We start from the raw sequence: 19,701 nt of genomic DNA, 5'->3' as shown, positions 1-19,701 counted from the left end.
AATATTAATGTTTTGCCTTATATAAAAAATGTATGAATAAAATGTATTAAAGTAAAATGAATATAGTAGATCGAGGAGAACAGTATTGTTAAAAATAAAGTAAGCTAATTTTGAAAAAGAAAAAAAAAAATGCTAAATATATTTAACTAGTGAAATGACCCGTGGAAGGTTTTTTTTTTAACGAAACAGTGTAATGATATATTTTAGGTATTAAGTAAATGTAAATGCTAAATTTATTCAGTTCAATGATCCATGGAATCACGGATTCCGACTAAGAAACTTGTTATTTTTACAAACATATTAATGTACTTAGTTTTGTCAAAATAGATGAACTATATTTATTCTTCCACCACTCTCTTCCAATTTTCATCACAATTACTATTTTCCTTGTCATAAAAGCATACATTACAACATTTTATTGAGATATGTATATCCAATAAATATGTAACGTATTATTATACATATGGTCATGAGGGTGTTTGTAAAAGATTGTACAAATTTATTTTAAATTTTGTACATATTCTCATAGGGTGTTGTGCCATAAAGTTGTACATAATTCTTCAAATATTGTAAATGTAGTCACAAGGGAGTTTTACCATAAGGTTATACATGCTTCAAATATTGTACATATGATCATCATGGTGTTTAATCATAAAGTTATACATAATGCTTCGTATATTATACAATTAAGATGTGAATATTTTTATTAAATACAATTAATTATTTTAATAACATTATGATAGGGGCTTAAAAATTCTCTTTATTTTTAATTTTTTCAAGTTTAGATAATCTCTATTTATGACATCATCGTTATAAAGATTTATTATATAGATAGATTTTTATTTTTATATATTTTATATATTTATAAATAAATGGTAGATAAAATTGAGTAAAATCGATGTTTAAATAAAAGTAAAGTAATCACATGGTCTTTTTAGTCTTTTTGACCTTACAATCTAAACCCCACTTCGTCTTATTTTGACTCCAAAAGCAATAAAGTTGTGAAAACGACTACCAAGTCACCCACCGGTACGTTTCCCACTTTACGTCTGTACCTCTTTGTTGTATTATACGTCCTCAATCTTAATTCTATTATCAAGTAAGTATTTTTTAATATCTCCTATAAATAGACAAGAATTTAAACAGGGGATTTTGAACATAAATGGTTGACCCAATAGACTTAAATTTCTAAAGAATAGGACTTGATAGCTAATATACTCGTAACTAGGTCGTGCCTATTATTCCCCTATTTCCTCCTCGTGACTAGCTTAACTATCTCTATGACATAGTCGTATAACACATGCCATAGGTGTTGATCTCTTTGCTTCGAGTGCCTGTACGGGAAATAAAGTCGCTAATGATAATGTTTATAAACCGGTTGAGTTTGGTCGGGGAGGTAGGAGATATAGAGATTGTGTTGATCCGACGTGTGTAAAGTTTTGCACGGAGTGGTATATTCTTAATGGTCGTTTAAGAAACTGCGTTGGGGACAAATCCTCTAAAACACAATGTTATGACTTACAAGATTGTTAACCGGAATGAAAAAAGAGACCGATAGACTATCGACGTAATGATAAAGAAAGTGGTCCTTTAGTGCGTTTGGTTGTTTGTTTTGTTGTAGCATCTTTCGTTTCGTTCTTTTGTTCAAATGTCAGTTTTTTTTGTGTTGTGCGTGGTTATTTAGTTTCTTGCATGGCTCGATGATAGATAGTTTTAGTTTTGTTTGGTCGCACTTTCTAGGTTCGAGCTTCTATGCTATTGGTTTATATTTTTCGTTGGAGAACGTTTTCTTTGAGGAACGTTTCCGTTCTATACGAATTTGAGTTATTTTTGTCAAGAAAATAAAAAGGTATTCGATTTAAAGATAGAATAACTATTTAGCTCAGTAATTGAAACTCTCATATATATTTTTTGAACAATAGTACGAGATCACTCACGAGACACTTAACTATCCCCGCGTTCGCCTCTCATAGTTGCGTAATCCGCCTCAAACAACTGTCTAGGAGAAAATCTGATCCAATTCAATTCAAAGAGTATATGCAGTAAAACCCCCTCCAACTATCCCTGCATACATATACATATACATATAGAATAGAATAATAAAATTGTCGGTTTATTAATTCTAAAAAATGACATAAATTTTTTTTAAAGGTTGAATATATGAAACGTGTTCATTTCGCGATCTTCCGAAAGTTGTGTGAATAGCAATGGGATGATGCGAAAAGAATAATTAGTTCGGCTGTCCATTATTAGTCATACTTTATGGGTACTTTAGTAATTAAACTCACCTCGATTATTTCTCATAAGGAATTATTTTATTTATTATTTATCATTTATCATTTTCATTTTTATAAATAAAAGAAAACTCGGGAACGATGAAAACGCAAAAAGGGGGAAAATGAGGATCGAGACGAGTTAGGGTTCGTGAAACCGACTTCTAACTCAAATCAATCAACACTATTCATCTATATCTATACAATCCACCGCTATATCAATCAAAAATTGAAACAAAAGCATGAAATTATGAACAATTGAATTCAAAATAAAATTTCATCTCATCAGCTATGGGTCGAGCCAGAGCTCCGGCGCCGGCGATCAACGAATCGGGAACGGAAATTAAGTTTAGAGGTGTAAGGAAGAGACCTTGGGGCAAATTCGCAGCTGAAATCAGAGATCCATGGCGGAAAGCTAGGGTTTGGCTTGGCACTTTTGAAACAGCTGAAGAAGCAGCTCGTGCGTACGATAACGCCGCCTTAAAACTTCGAGGAAGTAAAGCTAAAACTAATTTTGCATCATATGTAACGTCTAATTTGCTAGATTTACAAAACTGTAATGATCGTAGTCACGTTTTCAATCCGTTAAATGATAATCGTGTGTATCAACATGTTGATCCACATATGCCTAGGGTTTTGTGTAGTAGTAGTATGAGTAGTACTGTCGAGTCCTTCAGTTGCCCTAAGCGTACGATTGCTGATGTTGCCGTTCGCCGTGGATTTCATCCACGATCACCTCCAGTTGCTCCGGATGACTGTCGTAGTGACTGCGATTCTTCGTCATCGGTGGTGGTGGATAGAGATGGCGATGGAGGTGCTACCGGAGAGATTGATTCTTCTCAGTGGAATAAACGGTTATTTCAGTTTGATCTGAATATGCCGGCTGTTGATGAGGATGAGTTGAAGTTATGTAACGATGATGAACTTATTTGTACGACGCTCCGACTTTGAGGATTGAAATGCACAAGATGCGTGTTAATGTTGTATGCTGTTATATTTTTCTAGCCGGAAAAATAAGCTTCAAAATCGAATCAACGGTAGACATGATTAATGTCTTATTTTGAAGGTTTTGTTGTTTATTTTTTGTCTCACATTGAAAACTAGATATTGTTGTACTCGCTTCATTCAATGAGTATTTTGAATGAATCTTAAATCTGTTTAGTTTAAATCAGTGTTTATTGTTCATTAGAAAGAACATGCTACTGTGAATTCGGAACTCCCACACGATGCTATAAAATTCCTAATTGATAGAAGCAGATGTTATGTTAAGTCGTTGTGTATAGTCATGACCGTAATTAGATGTTGAAGACTAGGTAGCTGGAGACTTGTTAATGTTATGTAGCATACTGAACAACGATTTGTGCATAGGACCCTTCAGGTTGTCGCTGGTAATACACGTTTTCGGGTGTGTAATGAGTTATAACATGTTTACTAAATTTACATCCTTTGCTCTTCTCGTTAAGAAAGGTTTTCAGGGTTTGATCCAATAGATTAATATCAGGAAAGAGTTGTTTATGTCCATATAGGGTCACATTCACTAAGGTATCAAGTTGTAACGTTCAGTCTTTACGGTTTACTCAACATAGTTCCAGTTCAACATCATCGTTTATACTGATCTGTTTCCTTTTTTGGTCGCATCTTCTCTCTTTGTTAGTGCTTAGTTCAACGTAAAAGGCTGATAACGCATGGTAATCAAACTTGTTAGTATGCACAAATTAAGCTTATATGATGTTATTCATGAAGTACATATAGCTTAGCTGTTCCTGAGATACAAGTTTGGCCTTCCAACAAATTATACTTCATATTTCATGCAACCTATTAATCTTCATAGCCACAAGAAGTTGATCGCTTGCAAGAATGAATAATTTAACTAAACGTGAAGACGTGAAGTTTGATTGATTGATGATAAAAAAACATTAGGGAAACCTTTTTAATATTTAGTTTATTTTCTCTCTTTTCTTGATCCTTTTCCATTCCTAATACACCATTAGCAAATTGGTTTTGTTTGGTGTGACTAATAACACGATACAACAACAACAATACCCAATCTCACATGTGTGGGGTATAGAGGAGTTGAGAAGTAAACAATCCTTCCTCCAACCTGGAATAAAGAGAAGTCATTTCTCCACCCCGAGTGAAACACTCCAAGAGTGAAGAAAGTCCTCCCTATCTATATTCGACGGATAGAGAGATTGCTTTCAAGAGGACCTCCGGCAAAAAAAAAAATGTGTATATATATATATATATATATATATATATATATATATATATATATATATATATATATATATATATATATATATATATATATATATAGGGGCAGGATCAATGGGAAGTAACAAATCGGGAGGAAGCGGGGGAGACAAAAAAAAAAATTCGTTTTTTTGGAATTTTTTTCCCGGCATCAAGATCACACGAAAATATGAACATTTAGAAGAGACACTTCGTGATGAATGTTATTATTTAGGCGGGAAAACGATCGACAAAAATAACATTCAAGATAATATTTGTTCGTGAAGAATATGAACGTTTTTTTTTCCATGTTTTGTGAAGTAAAATTTAGCCCGATTTAGAGTTTAGGGTTTAGGGTTTGGTGTTTTGAGTTTATTCCATAAGACTATTCCTAACCCTGACTGTGACGTCAGAGTCGGATTGTGCACTTTTTGGTGAAAAAGTGGGTTTTTGACTGTGACCGTATATGACCCCCATTAACCCACAATGTCAAGTTTTTGTGTCAAATATTTGGAAGGCGATGTAGTAAAATCTGATTGAAAATTAGGGGAGAAAAATAATAAATTAAATAATAAATATAAATGTGAAAACATGTGATTGGCTCACTCCTAATCTCACGCCAAGCAAACGAACGTCAACTATTTGACTAATGTGCATAGGCGTCAAAAATTGACGCTCTTTAACGGCGTCAAAAATCGTCAAATATGGCCACATGGGATGACTCACGCCTGGTTAATACAAGTCTAAACCCAAAACACCAAACCCTAAACTCTAAACTGTTCGTGTTAAAAACGCAATCTAAATCCTAAATCTAAACCCTAAATCTAAACCCTAAACCCTAAATTTCTAAACCCTAATATCTAAACCTCAATAGCTAAAACCTCAACATACGCTCGAAAAACACGATAATTGTTATATATTACTTCTTCGAGCGTTTTTCCGCCAAAATAAAAACATTTATCACAAAGTGTCTCTACTAAATGTTCATATTTTCATCCCATCTATAATGTTCGTGAACAAAGTTTTTCAAAAAACGAAAAAAAAAAAAGTTTTTGCTTCCCCCCGCTTCCCCCCGATTGGTTACTTCCCTCTTGATCCTACCAATATATATATATATATATATATATATATATATATATATATATATATATATATATATATATATATATATATATATATATATATATATATAAAAGTAAATAAAAAAGAGACGTCATAAAAATTGTAAGATCAAATTTCCATGTGTTTTAAATATGCATGAAATTTAATTTAGGCTAACTCACTTAATAGAGCCGTAAATAAAAAAATAAAAATAGAAATAAAAAATAAAAAAAAATAATAATAAAAAAAGGGAGCGTACCTTATAATGGTATGCGGATCTCAAGACATATCAAAGAATGATATACTAGAAGAAGAGAACACACACACACGCACAATCACAAACACAAACACAAACCTGCCTACATACATACATACAAACCTACCTACATACATGCATACATATCTACATACATACATACATACATACATACATACATACATACCTACATGCATACATATCTACAAACATATAAAACCGACATAACATACATATATACAAACATACATACATACAAACATACATACATACATACATGCTTAACTTGTAACACGATGTTTATTACAAAAAAAAGGGGCGTAAATGAGACAAGTAACCCGACTTGTTAAAAGCTTGATTCAATCCAAACTTAAACGCGCTTGAGTCCGAACTTAAAAACATTATAAAGATCGATTAATAAATGAACTCGAGTTACTTATATCGAGCTTGAATAACCTCACCAGCTAAATAAATCTTTCAGTTATACACATGACTTTTTATAATGATATACAATAATGTGTATACATACAATATTATACCTATTGTATATACAAAGGAGTCGAACTCGAGCTGAGTTTAAACTTGTATAATTATAAATGGGACGAGCTCGAGTTTATATATTAATTAGGCTCAAAATTAATCGAGTTCAAGCTCAAACTTTTCGAATATTATATGAATCATGCGGCTGATTTACACCCCTTGATAGAACATAACAAGACTTTATTAACAAATTAATCTTCAAGTGTATGATGTCAAACCGAATTATTTCATGATCATTTTAGTCAGACGCTTTCCCCAAACGTTTTCGTTTCATGAATTGCCAAACAAAAGGTCAAAAAGGGTAAAAACTTAAGCAAGGATAAGTACATGTTTTATAAAGTATAAACTGTAACAGATTATGAAGGGTAAAACAGTAATTTGCGAATTCAGTGCAAACGCGATATCTGATAGTTCTTGTGAAACCACATCTTGTTCCATTCGCCGGTGATAATTGCAATCAATACCTCCGATCAAATGTTTGTTTCTTCAATTTCATCAAAACTATTCATCTGCCCTCTCTCTCTTGTCCATCACTACAACAACCACAGGCGGCCGTCCACTCTTTTCCGATTAACTCATTTCTCTACTCATATTTCTCGTTTGAATTATGGTTTCCCGATAAATTCATCTCAACGGTTTCAATCACATTCCGTCACTAATAATACATCGCAACTGAATAGTCAATATATCGTACCACCGTCCCATCCCTGGCCGGAGTGGTCACAGCTACTCGAATCGATATCTATATCTGGTAACTACTTCACATCGAACAGGAACAACATTAAGGATGAATTCGTGCCGATTGAGAGCTTATCGATGGAATTTATCGACGCTGCCTGTTCGTGTTTAGGTTTTGCACACGATACACCTGATATCTTAAGGTATGCTTAATATGTACTAATCTTTATTTACTCCATTTTTTAAATAGTTATATTGTTAATTTTTAGTTACAGTATTATCTACCAGTTTTGCTTTGGATTAGCTGTGCCTTATTTACTTAATTTATTAGTTTATTGCTCATTATTAACTGCTTATGATCTTAACAACCTGCTTATGGAAGTTCAGAACTTCAAGTCAATACGCTTTTTGTAAACCATAAAAAGAGAAGTTGCTATTTGCTAATTTAAATATTAAAATGAAAAACGATATTTATTTATTTTTTTGAAAGGCAAAAAAAAGTGCTTATTTATAAGTGCTTATTTATCTTCTCAGATAACCTCGTAATATATTTTCAGCTTCTATGAAAGCAAATGCAATTAGTAGATAAGTACTTCAAATAAGTTATTTCATACACGCCTAGAACTGCTAATTTTAGGGAGGATGACATGAACCTTATATAGGTATTATGTTACAGCAAATTGTTGACTTGAAATTGTCTTCAGGTGGCTTTCTAAGGATGAAATCAAGGTGCTTATAAATGAAGGGGCTCCATTTCTTTTCAAAGATGCCATAGAAACTGAAAAAAGAATGAGATCTTTCTTACAGGTTTGTTTATGGTAGTAACATAGTGTATACATGTCATGGTTGCAAACAACGTGCGTTGCGTCCGTTGCGGCGTCCATTCTCGGCGTCTAATAAGTCGGTCAACGGTCAAAACTCGGGTCAAAACCGGGAAATGTTGGGTCAACGCAGGTCAAAAGTTTAAAATTCGGTTAAAGTCTGTCAAAAGTCGTTCAAAAAAACAAAATTGACGTAGTTTAGTGTTACTTTTTGTGTTATTTTAGCGGTAATAACGATTGTAGATACAAACTGGTCAACGAACGTTTTTTGGCTTTAAAATATTTAAAAGTCAACGTCCGTCTCGACCTCGTCTTGACCCTTTAATGTCCCGACCGTCTCAACCCCGTCTCGTGCATTTTTCAACCTTGATACATGCACTACTCAGATTTCATAGTTGATGTTCTTAGTTAACCCTTATATACTAAATGTGATGGGAATTTTTGTAGTTTTAGTTATACTGGATTGTAGTTTTGAGTTTGCGTTCACATTACAAACGGCCCCTCAACTTTGATTATATTTACACAACGACCCCTTAAGTTTACACTTTTTCAGGGGTTAAAAGTGTAAATATATAATTTTATTAAAATAAAAGAAACTAATTCCACCCAAATTTATAACGGGCCATATCTTTTCGCTCGGTACGAGTTAAATTTTTTCAAGACCACCGTTCAATTACAAAAAATCTTACAAACCCAACGGGACTAAATATACGCGAAACGGAATTTTTTTTAAAAAAAGCTAAACACAACGACAACCCGTATCTTCCCGCTCGCCACGAGTTAAATTTTTTCGACGGCAGCGTCAGACTCAAAATAATTTTATGAACAAAACGAAACTAACCACGTTCGAAATGGAAACTTTTTAAAAAACGCTTAACACAACGACAACCCGTATCTTTCTGCTCGCCGCGAGTTAAATTTTTCCGACAGCACCGTTACACTCGAAAAAATTTGTTGAACAAAACAAAACTAACTGCGTTCGAAACGGATACTTTTTAAAAAACGCTTAACACAACGGCATCTGAAACGGCGTTTAACACATGGGCCGTGTTCCCCTCTGTAAATAGACAACGCTGCGTTAAATATGAATACGCAGCCTGAAAGCCCCCGCAGCAACGCGCGGGCCGGTCCGGACTAGTTTATACTATTTTCTCAAGTTCAAATTTCTTTTTATTTAATTGAAGGGAGAAGTATTAAGTGAAGCAACAACAGTGGATTTGATGAAATACATATTAAGTTATGCAAGTAATCCTATTATCCATCCTGAAAGAAACATAAAAGAAGTTTCTGAATCATCTGCACGAAATTTGTTAAGTGAGATGGCGATATTTATTGGTAGGGAGAAAACTTCGGCCATGCGTGCTATAGAAAAGGTGAATGTAGCCGAGGAAGATGAACAACCACCAAGAAATCTTGGACTAGATGTTACTTTGAAAAGAGGTGATTGGTTATGCCGAAAGTAAGTAATTACATTTCTTGTTGCACCTCATTTGAAATTCTGCAAATCTGATATTCTGTAATATAAATTTAAAGTGTTTACAGGCCGATGCCCGATGAGGTGGACCCAAAACACATTTATATAAATTCACAGTGTATTTATATGGTTACAAAGGTTTTAATATTCATTAATTGTTTTAATGAGCAACCTGTTTAATCTAATACATACGGAGTATAATGTTTGGAGCAGGTGCAATTTCATGAATTTTGCAAAGAACACTAAATGCCTGGAATGCGAGGAGTTAAGACCAAAGAGACGTTTGACTGGTAGCGAGTGGGATTGTCCTCAGTGAGCATTGCTTCCATTAATTTTATTCTACCTAGGCTATGTAAATCCTAAAGGTGGCAATGTCAACCCATTTACTTATTAAGGTGTCAATTTGGGTTGTGATTTATATCTTGCCACCTCTAGCAAAACTATTATTGGATATTTCATAATATTGAGGTTTTTAGTTTGTTGCTCTTGCAGGTGTAATTTCTTTAACAATGGAAGGAATGTGGTGTGTTTAAAATGCGAGCGTAGGCGACTCGGTGAAGTTCCATTACCCATTGGGCAGATAAAACCGCCCGCTATATCAAGTAGAAGCGATTTGGGTTATGCCCCATTTGTTCCTTTACCAGCTGATATGTTTGCTAAAAAGTCTGAATACAACAAGACAATTGAGAATAACAATAAAGCTACTGTTACTGAAAGCAAGTCTGAAAATTCAGCTACTAAAATTGAAAATCAGCAAAAAGATACTGTTGAAAAAGAGCTGAATGATGTCACAGATCTGTCAACTGCTATATCAGATGAAGATTTTCCCGAATTCATGCCGATCCGTAACGGAGAAAACCGATTTGTGGTGAGTAAGAAAAAGGATAGATCATTAACTTTACCCACTTATAAAAAACAAGCCATGGACCAAGGAAGCAACAAAAGCAACTTTGTTCCGTTTGTCCCGTTTCCACCTGATTATTTTGCTAAAAAACATAACAGTCAACACTCAAACACAACAGATTCTAGTCGCGTGTCAGATGAGAATCCAACTAAAGAACCACAAAATACCCAAACTGACCCAAGTGAAATTATATCTGAAAATCGAAGTGTAAGAAATGGAACGGAAGAAAAGATTCAGGTAGTGTCAGCTACAGATGATATGAATCTTGTGCAAGAAACACGAGCTACACAAGTGAGCAAAAATGTAGATAAACCTGAAACCTCAAATGGGTTGAGAAATGGGTCGAGCCTGGAAGGGTCAGCGGTGAAGGAAACCGACCCGTTGGACATGTCAGAAGAGGCAAAAGCAGAAAGATGGTTTAGGCGAGTTGCACAGATTAAAGATATTTCTGAGTTAAGTCAAATCCCTGATGAAGACTTCCCATCGATTATGCCAATGAGAAAAGGGGTGAACCGGTTTGTTGTGAGCAAGAGGAAAACGCCACTTGAAAGACGGTTAACGTCCCAACAATACAGAAGGAATCTTAGATCTGGTAGCTCTGAACCGACAAAAGGCGGGGGCAGTTGAGTGACCCCCGATCTTTCTTATTGTAAGTTTTTGCTATTCTTTTGATTAGTTATTAGTAATTATCATTAATTGTGTATGGTAGTTGCAGCTGATGAATATTTGGAAGACTTATCAATATTTCTTATAGGAAGTACATTTGGTGTATGAGCTTCTTGTGAAAAATAAAAATAAACATATGAAAAATAAAGTAGGTTGGTATTTCTAGTAGAAACTGGACATAATTTGGTAGTTACTTTTTGGAATTTGAACTTACAAATAGAAAGTAAAACCTGGGCCCTAGTTACTTAGTAACTTACCTGCGGTATGGTTGTCATCTCGAAATGAGTCAGTTTTAGCCAATAATTTTAATTTAAATGATTCATGTTATAGTCTTTGAACAATTACCAAGTTTTTCTTAAATTTAGACGTGATACAAGAGGTTCATATGAAACAAAGTAAGCAATTTCAAATGAAAGAAACGAATCATAGAATGAATGAATACTAATCACGAACAACTACGAATGTTTTTTTTTTTTTTTTTTTTGAAAGACAAGTTGTTGGCATCGAATACTCTCATTTGTCATGCACGCACACGCTTTCGGCCGGAAACCCGAATCGCATTACAGGGATCCGAACCTTAAACCATCCCGAGGGGCAGGCGGGTCGGACCTGGGTCCCGAATACGGGTTGGTAAAACCTCCCGGGGCAATCCGGCTTTCAAAAAATAAATCTCACGGATATTTTTAAGGGGAGAAACTCGAACTTGAGACATCCCCACCTCTATCCAATATACAAGTGTAAAGGGGTGAACGACTTGACCACTAGGGTGACTTCACTTTGAATGTATTGTTACACCATTCGTAACTGCAATACAAATCTTAAGGTAAATATGAATCATCAAGAAACAGACACATCTATAAAGGTGACCTTATTCAATCTTAATTTCATTGTGTATCACTAGTATGAGCTATACAAAGGCAGAGGATGTAGGTTTGGGTGTACAGAGATTATGTCATCATTTGGATTAATGTGAGACGCTCAAAAAGAATAACCGTTGGGGCATTTTGGTGAATTTAACAAAAGATTAGTAGGTTGAGAGACGATCGTAAGCTAATCAAGTTATTTAATGGTAAGATTTGAATGTAGGTTGTTGATCAATGGTATATTGATTCCTGAAATAGATTTAGGAAAAGTAGTAACTAATTTAGGCTTTCTTAGTCCATAATCTTCTCAAACTTTCAGGTTGTAGCATGTCTTTGACATTCTATAATCAAAATTTGATGATATAGACTTTCTTAGGTCAACAATTCAATTATAATATATAAAAAAAGGTGATTCATCTAATATATACCAAAAATTATTTGTAGGGATATTACAAGTTATTACCATTAGGTGTCAACTTTCAATCTAGTGAAATGTTTAATGTTCATTACTTCTATCGGTTCTCCCCAGCATCTTGTCATTAGGTTATGAGTATTTTGACATATCACATATGATCAGCAACGAGAATAAAGTAAATAAGCACACAGAATGATGTATAAGAAAATATTACTAGTCCAAGTTTTATTAATTAGGAGACACAAAATATTCGGACAAGATTAATACAATACACACGATGGTGTGATAGTGAGTCTCAGTTTATTCAAAATCCATTGATGGACGTTTAGAACCAGCCAGATTGCATCTGACTGCAGGGTTGGTTCATGAGACCACATTCCATGGGGAGGTTCTCAACCATTCTCATCATTTGGGGGCCCACCATCTGTTGTGGCATCCATCCTTGTTGCGTCATCATGTCGAGGGTCCCACACATGCATGACTCATCCCCCTTCATCATGGTCCTTAGCTCCATGCAGCACAATTCCTTGTGTTCCTGTGGTGTAGGCATCATTCCACCTCCAGTTCCGATTTGTGGTCTAGGCCTCATTACACGTCGGCTCATCCAGCCTTGTCCGCTTTGTCCTAACCACGGTATTATCATCCATTAATTGAGGTGGTTAATTAATACTATTTCATGCATAAAAACAAATAATAGAAAAAAAGAGTGACTTGTGAAATGCTTGTGTAGGGTTAAATTGCTGGTGTGCAACACATACTTTTGCTTATGGCATTGACGTACACACTACAACTAAGCTCGTAGTTTTGACACTTTTATATATGATTTCCGCGCTTAAAAGTTTGAATATAAGTTAGAAGTGTGAAAAATTTTGACGTCAAAAACTTTGATTCATGTATAGCATCAAAAATTTTAAGCAATATTAACTTGTTGACACTTTTAGCGGTGTCATTGGGTTTTCTTTTTGACGTTTTTAAGTGTCAGAAATTTTGTGACACTTAGAAGTGTTAAAAACATGTAAAGTTATTCGTGCTTCTAAGTATAAAAAAAATATAAGAATCAAAAGAATGAAAACCTTTTTTGTAGTGACATGTCACGTATAAATTTTTTTTTTTTTTGGCCGAAAACAGAATTTAAATAAAAATCGGCTGAACGATCTAATTCAAATACATATTCATGTATTGGTATATTTTAACGGTCTGACTGATTGACTAGACCATAGCCAACGATTTATGGACCAGCTACTAGCTAGCTGGTGGTTAACTAATTACCTTGAGATGATGTGGTGAGGTACATCATGCAGTGGGCGAGCATCATAGGATCCATCATCTCCTCGCTGCAGCCACCTCCAGATGTTCTTGATCTTCTGGTAACTCGATTCTCCTCCGCAATGGTAGTGACCGTGACGGTTGAGGCCTCAGCTACGGCCGCAATGGCTATGAGGGCGGTGCTGCAACAACTGAAAACTTAGTCATTGTATATGATGGTTGGTGTATGGATGTGTTAACTAATTGATAGATTGCTAATTTGATGAATAGTTTGGTAACAAAGTTGGTGAATTTATAGAGGGGTTGAGTGACTGCATGGTGAGTACGTGTGAACTATTTGGATCCATTTGTAAAAGGGTATAGAAAAAATAGTAACACGTCGTTGTATACTCGTATGCATAGTATAGAGCCATTTGTAAGCTTGGGTTTTTGTTTTGTTGCATATCGATGTGTATATTTTTATTGTTTTTAGCCTAGCTAGCCAAGTTAGTATCGACCCAAATAGTAACGTACAGTAGTACTTAAAAAAAGTCTTTCACAAATTAGGAAAGCATGTCTAGTGGTTATGATTACATATTTATAAGTTCGTCACTATATATATATTTTAATATATAATATTGAACTTGAAGAACTTGATAGGCGCATAGCAACACATTGCGTATAGCGCAATATTGTGCAATGAGTTAAACTAGAATTGAGTGCAATGAGGCTGAGATTGTTGTGGTGTTTTGGGATTTTATGATCGTCTTCCGTTTATTTCGAATGGTCAATCACCATTCCCGGTCTTGATGTTATTTGGGGAGAAAACGGACGTCGAAAGCGTGGAACTATAACGCACACTGAAAAGACGCGCCGTAAACTCGTGCTGAAAACGCGTGCTGAAAACGCGAGCCGAAAACGCGAGTTGAAAATGCGCTTCGAAAACGTGCGTCGAAATATACGTAAATATAAACGTAAGTATTTGAGGATGTTTTTGATTTTTCATAGATTCAATGTTAGAAGGAATTCAAATTTATCAAAATTTTGAACGAATGAACAATTCAAACATGAAGGAATCTCAAAATTACAAAAAATCTAATTCCTTCTGAAATATGTCAATCAAACAGATTGATCTAAGGTTTCAATTCTAATTCAATCAAATTCCTTTAAAATTTCATGAACCAAACCGGGTGTGAGTCTCGAGTCGAGATTCACAAGTATCAACCCCTATGTAGCAACCTTGCAACTTCTTGGGGTATATAGAGAACTACTATGGTGATAACTGAAGGTTGTGAGTAATACAATTATATTTGTATAATTTCCCGACACTAACGTTATTTATTGGAGTCAACAGCAAACGTCGATTTATTGGCGTCTTGACTGCCGTTTAGAGCCTAAATTGAATTCCATGCAGGATTTGAAACCCATGGAAATTTGATTCTACCATTTTCATGGCGTCTCAATTTTATTTTTAATTTTAATTTTATTTTAATTAAACTATTTTTTAAAAGAAATTTCCTACTTATTGGTCGGAGGTCCACTTTATCCGTCGAATAGAGATATGGTTGACTTTTTCTACTTTTGAGAGTATTTCACTCTGGGTGGAGAAATGACTTGTCTTTATTTTTGGGTAAGGAAAGGATTGTCTACATCTCACCTCTCTCATATAACACTCATGTGGTATTGGGTTTTGTTGTTGTTGTTGTTGTCCCGACACTAACGTTACTCAATATTTACATAAGTATTTGTAAAAACTTGAAAGGCTTTCATGTTTAGTTGTAAAAAAATATTATAGTAGTGATTGATTGGAAGGTAGTGATGGTAGTGAGGTAATACAAAGATATCATTTCAATGATTGAAGGTAGTGATGATTTATATATATCAAAGTGAGTCCAAATTGCATGTGAGGAACATCAGCAGGACATGTCCCACCATGTCCATGCATATATGGGCTACCTACAGATAAAACCGACTCCGGTTCAACCCGGTGCAACTCCGGTTTGGAGAAGAATTTAAGTCACCAAAGTGTTCTATTTTCATTCCCCGACGTCAAGAAAGAAGGCGATTGAGGCTTTCAAATCGGTTGTTTATAAGCTTATAGATAACATCGATGACTTAGATTATGAGTACACAATTCAAAACTTGTTTATGGGCCATTAAGATGGAAGAGATGGTGGCTCATCGGCATTTGGGAGAGGAAATATGTCTAAGGAGGCTTTCGTGGCATTCGATGTTATGATGACACGGTTGGCCGGAGAGGACGCACGGGGTGATGGATCCGCTAACGTGTTAGAATCGGTCCGGGAAAAATTCTTTGAAAGAGACGGTCAATGGAAAATTGAAAAGGGCGAGTCCCCGAGGTTGATTGTTATGATCCGTCTTGTTTTTCTTCGGTCGGTGTCGTTCCTGTATTTTCGTCTATTATTCAGTTTCTTGTTTGGTTGATATGTTTTGTAACAATTTTTATCGGGATGTTAGGGACACTCGCTTTTAGATAGTTTTCTGTTTAGTTGGTTGCTTTTTAGGTGCAAGCTTTCCCGTTTTCTCCGATGCCCTTTTGTATTCTTGTTGAGGGCGTTTTCATTTGAAAACGACCCCGTTTCTATATGAGTATTCGTTTTTTCAAAAAAAAAAAAAAAAGGATTTTTCAGTATATACAAATTGGTTTTAATACGGATTAAATTTTAATTAATTTATTATAGCTATAGATATAGATATAGATATAGATAAAGACTAAAGAGTATACATTGCTTGTAGTTTATTTTATCTTTTCATTAAAAAATAGAAATAATGAACCCTAACATAATTAATTAATTAATTTAATTGTTAGTACTTTTGACGCTAAATCTTGTTGTGTGCCCAACTCCAACCACTACACTAGATTTTATATGATTTTGTATACCAGAAGTCAATATATATTTTGTTTACTCATGTTTGGTGGATAACAAAATAAAGAAAGTTAGTTATTTGGCCTCGATATTGAACGACAAAACTATATATAATTACTACTTTAGAGAGAGAAAAAAAAAATTTTACTCTTGCTTTAGGGGTGAAACTAATATTCTATTTAGCGTGATAATTATTTTTCTTTATTTATATCTTGGACTTTTTGAAATTTTGAGATTGTCACTAAGAAATTCTTACATCCTTCAATTCAATTTTTTGTACATTTACAGTCAACTTCTCCATGGATATAACTTTTCATAACTAACTCTACTAGTATTTTATACTAAAATTTATTCTGAATAAGAACTTTAAGTGACATAATTGATAAATCGTATAGTGTAACAACATGTACAACAAATAAGTCCAAGAGTTCATCCTTTTTCCAAAACCAATTAGTGATAGAGGGACTTCCCCTTTGACTTATATGCATACATTTGTTTTTATCCATGACCGATGTGGGATAACTTCCCAACATGCCCCTTCACATCGAGGCGTAGAACGGTTGTAGAGATGGCGGCAAGAAGAAGGCCTGACTCAATCTCTTTGTAGCGACGGCGGCACACTCATGTCTGACTCAATCTCTTTGTAGCGACGGCGGCACACTCATGGGGGCCTGACTCGGACTCGCTGTAGAACAAACCGTCCACCTAAGCTCTGATACCATGACATAATTGATAAATCGTATAGTGTAACAACATGTACAACACATAAATCCAAGAGTTCATCCTTTTTCCAAAACCAATTGGTGATAGAGGGATTTCCTCTTTGACTTATATGCCTACAGTTGTTTTTGTCCATGACTGATGTGGGATAACTTCCCAATACTAAAGTATATCATTAAAAAGTCCTTATATCTTTTAATTTTGAAGGAGAATATTTTCTATAATATTGATATAACCATTTTTCTTGTTTGTATCTAAAATCTTAAATTCTTTTTAAAGGGCTACCAGCACATTATAGAGTAGCTTGCAATAAAAATCTTTCAACATATATATTACATTGGGAAATTGGTCAAAATGAGTTCATATCTGAAAGCATCTAATAATGCCCCCTGACCACGCACGATGCGTATAACTTGATGTGTGGTGAGTTATTTTAAGATCGTGAAACATATTTTTTACGTTTTAAGATCAAGAACGTTTTTGTGTGTGTGTGTGTGTGTTTTTTTTTTTTTTTTTTTTTTTTTTTTTTTGATTTTATGATCAAGAACGGTTTAAAGGTAGATGATTCGAAATGGGTGATGATGGAGGTGGTGGTGAAAGGTGTGGTAATGGTGATGAATGTGGAAGTGGTGGTGGTGATGATACTGTTGGTGGTGGTCATTTGTAACATCCCGCCTTTTTCCGTCAATTTTTCGTTTAACTATTTAAGTTCCGTTATATGTTTATAACACATCTCGTTAATACGCGTTTTAAATTATCATGTTTAGGTAATTTAACGCACCCGCAACCGAACTCGATGGACTAGTTTCGCCAAAACACCAAAGTGGTGATTAGCTTTTGACTAAGTCAACCACCTCCTCACCATTATCCATTCATTTCTCTTTTTCTAAAATACTTCCATATTTTTCTCTAATTTCATCAAAAGGAAATCATCATCCAAATTCGTTCAAGAAGGATTCAATCAAAACAAATTACATATTTGAACTCCTCGTGATCTCCTCTTCGATTCCATACCGATTTCATCAATTTTGGGTAACTTTCTAAAATCACTAATTTTATGTGTTCTTGAGATTTTTGAGTTATAAAGTTGTTAATTAGTGTCTATGGCTCAAGTCTAGTATGATTATGTGTTTTGTATGCTTGTTCTTGCTATTTTGATGTAACTAGTTCATATTGAAAGTTCACATGCTTAATCTTGAATTTTGAGTGTTCATATGTTGTTTGATGCTAAGAGTTCATGTTTTAATCTTATTCCTAGTGTTACTAGCTTCGTTATGATGTATGGTTTGGTTAAAGAAACCTTCTAAACTTGATTATGAAATTTGGTGAATTTGAGTTAGGGTTTCATGAACCAGAAATGGACTTTTGATGCTTTAAATGACACGAAATGCTAATTGTAAGTGTTAGGTTGTGTTGTATGCTCAATTACCTACAAAATGGCATGTCATATGTATGCATTGAATGCCCGAATCATTAAATGTGCATTGGTGAGTTTGAAGCATTAATGTGTGCATTGAATGATCACTTGGTTTGAAAACTCGGTTGTTACAAATGAGGTTTTTTTTATTGATGAATTGTGTTTAGTTGCATTCTACGTCAGAAGAGCTTTCCAACGATATAAGGTGCGAGTCCTAAGTGTTAGCGGTTTGTGTTTTATGCACAAAAAGGTTTTGGATTGAGACTTGAACATTTGGGACTGGCCAGGCACCAGCACCCGGCCTTTGCCGCGGCGCGGCCCCTTCCTGTCGCGGCGCGACATATAAGGGGGCCAGGTTCTGACCTCCTTGTCCCAAATGTGAAAAATGTTTGGCACGTTCTAGACCTCCAATTCACATGCAATTTGTTCTAACATGCTTATATATGAATAATTAGCATAGAAAATTTGTTCGGGACCCGACCCGAACATGTTGACTTTTTCGTTGACTTTGACCGACCAAGTTTGACTTTTTGTCAAACTTAACCAATTAATTATGCAATCTTTCTAACATGCTTTTATACTTGTGTCTTGCATAAAACTTGATGATTTGATTCACATGCTATATTAATCGAGTCGTATTGAGCCATAGGACTAATTGAACATCTTTGACCCTTCGTGACTATCGTTATTGATACAACCTATTTGTTTAGGTCAAGACTAGCATTGTTCTTTGCACACGTTACTTGTCGAAGTACTTTTTGATTCGTGCATACAAGGTGAGATCATAGTCCCACTTTTACTCTTTTTGAACTTACTTTTGGGATGAGAAAACATAAACGTTCTTTTAAACTACGTGAACACAAGTACAGGGAAAACAAACATTCTACATACGAGTTTGAACACAAATCCTCAATTCGATTATCATTAGTTACATCAGATGGTGTAAGCGAGAACTTATGTTATATGGCCATATGGGTTTGACAAACCCTCACTTCGGACGGTTCGCTACCGTCTACGGGTGAAATATATTTTCGGGAAACAGTGTATGTTCTAACACTATTATTACGGGGTTCAACGGACGGAATGTTAAGCTTTGATAATTGAGTGCTCGTGAATATTAACTTTTAGAATGTACTATGACTTTATCGATGTTGCAAATCTTGTGGTTCAACTTACTATTACTCACTTACTTATTTAAACCTATGATT

General features: G+C 34.8%; 2 protein-coding genes across 2 annotated transcripts; both read left to right on the top strand.

The window, feature by feature from the left end:
- Positions 1 to 2,364: 2,364 nt before the first annotated feature.
- LOC139858236 (ethylene-responsive transcription factor 3-like) lies at positions 2,365 to 3,441 on the top strand. The gene has a single exon (XM_071847099.1). It carries the CDS (start codon positions 2,565 to 2,567, stop codon positions 3,222 to 3,224), a length of 660 nt encoding a protein of 219 aa, XP_071703200.1. The 5' UTR covers positions 2,365 to 2,564; the 3' UTR covers positions 3,225 to 3,441.
- A 3,341-nt stretch (positions 3,442 to 6,782) lies between these two features.
- LOC139858912 (zinc finger protein VAR3, chloroplastic-like) lies at positions 6,783 to 11,072 on the top strand. Its single transcript, XM_071847749.1, has 5 exons — positions 6,783 to 7,283; positions 7,785 to 7,887; positions 9,086 to 9,360; positions 9,589 to 9,687; positions 9,868 to 11,072. The coding sequence occupies exons 1-5, from the start codon at positions 6,877 to 6,879 to the stop codon at positions 10,904 to 10,906; spliced, it is 1,923 nt and encodes a 640-aa protein (XP_071703850.1). The 5' UTR covers positions 6,783 to 6,876; the 3' UTR covers positions 10,907 to 11,072.
- Positions 11,073 to 19,701: the final 8,629 nt, after the last annotated feature.

This window comes from Rutidosis leptorrhynchoides, chromosome 7 (genome assembly GCF_046630445.1).
Source record: "Rutidosis leptorrhynchoides isolate AG116_Rl617_1_P2 chromosome 7, CSIRO_AGI_Rlap_v1, whole genome shotgun sequence".
Lineage (NCBI taxonomy): Eukaryota > Viridiplantae > Streptophyta > Magnoliopsida > Asterales > Asteraceae > Rutidosis > Rutidosis leptorrhynchoides.
The sequence above is the reverse complement of the archived record's forward strand: the minus strand, read 5'-3'. Positions and strand labels throughout refer to the sequence as shown.

Coding starts and splice junctions, on each gene's coding strand:
- LOC139858236 (XM_071847099.1), top strand. CDS start 2,565: ATGGGTCGAGCCAGAGCTCCGGCGCCGGCGATCAACGAATCGGGAACG.
- LOC139858912 (XM_071847749.1), top strand. CDS start 6,877: ATGTTTGTTTCTTCAATTTCATCAAAACTATTCATCTGCCCTCTCTCT. Junction 7,888..9,085: donor GAATGAGATCTTTCTTACAG/GTTTGTTTATGG, acceptor ATTTAATTGAAG/GGAGAAGTATTAAGTGAAGC. Junction 9,361..9,588: donor GGTGATTGGTTATGCCGAAA/GTAAGTAATTAC, acceptor TGTTTGGAGCAG/GTGCAATTTCATGAATTTTG.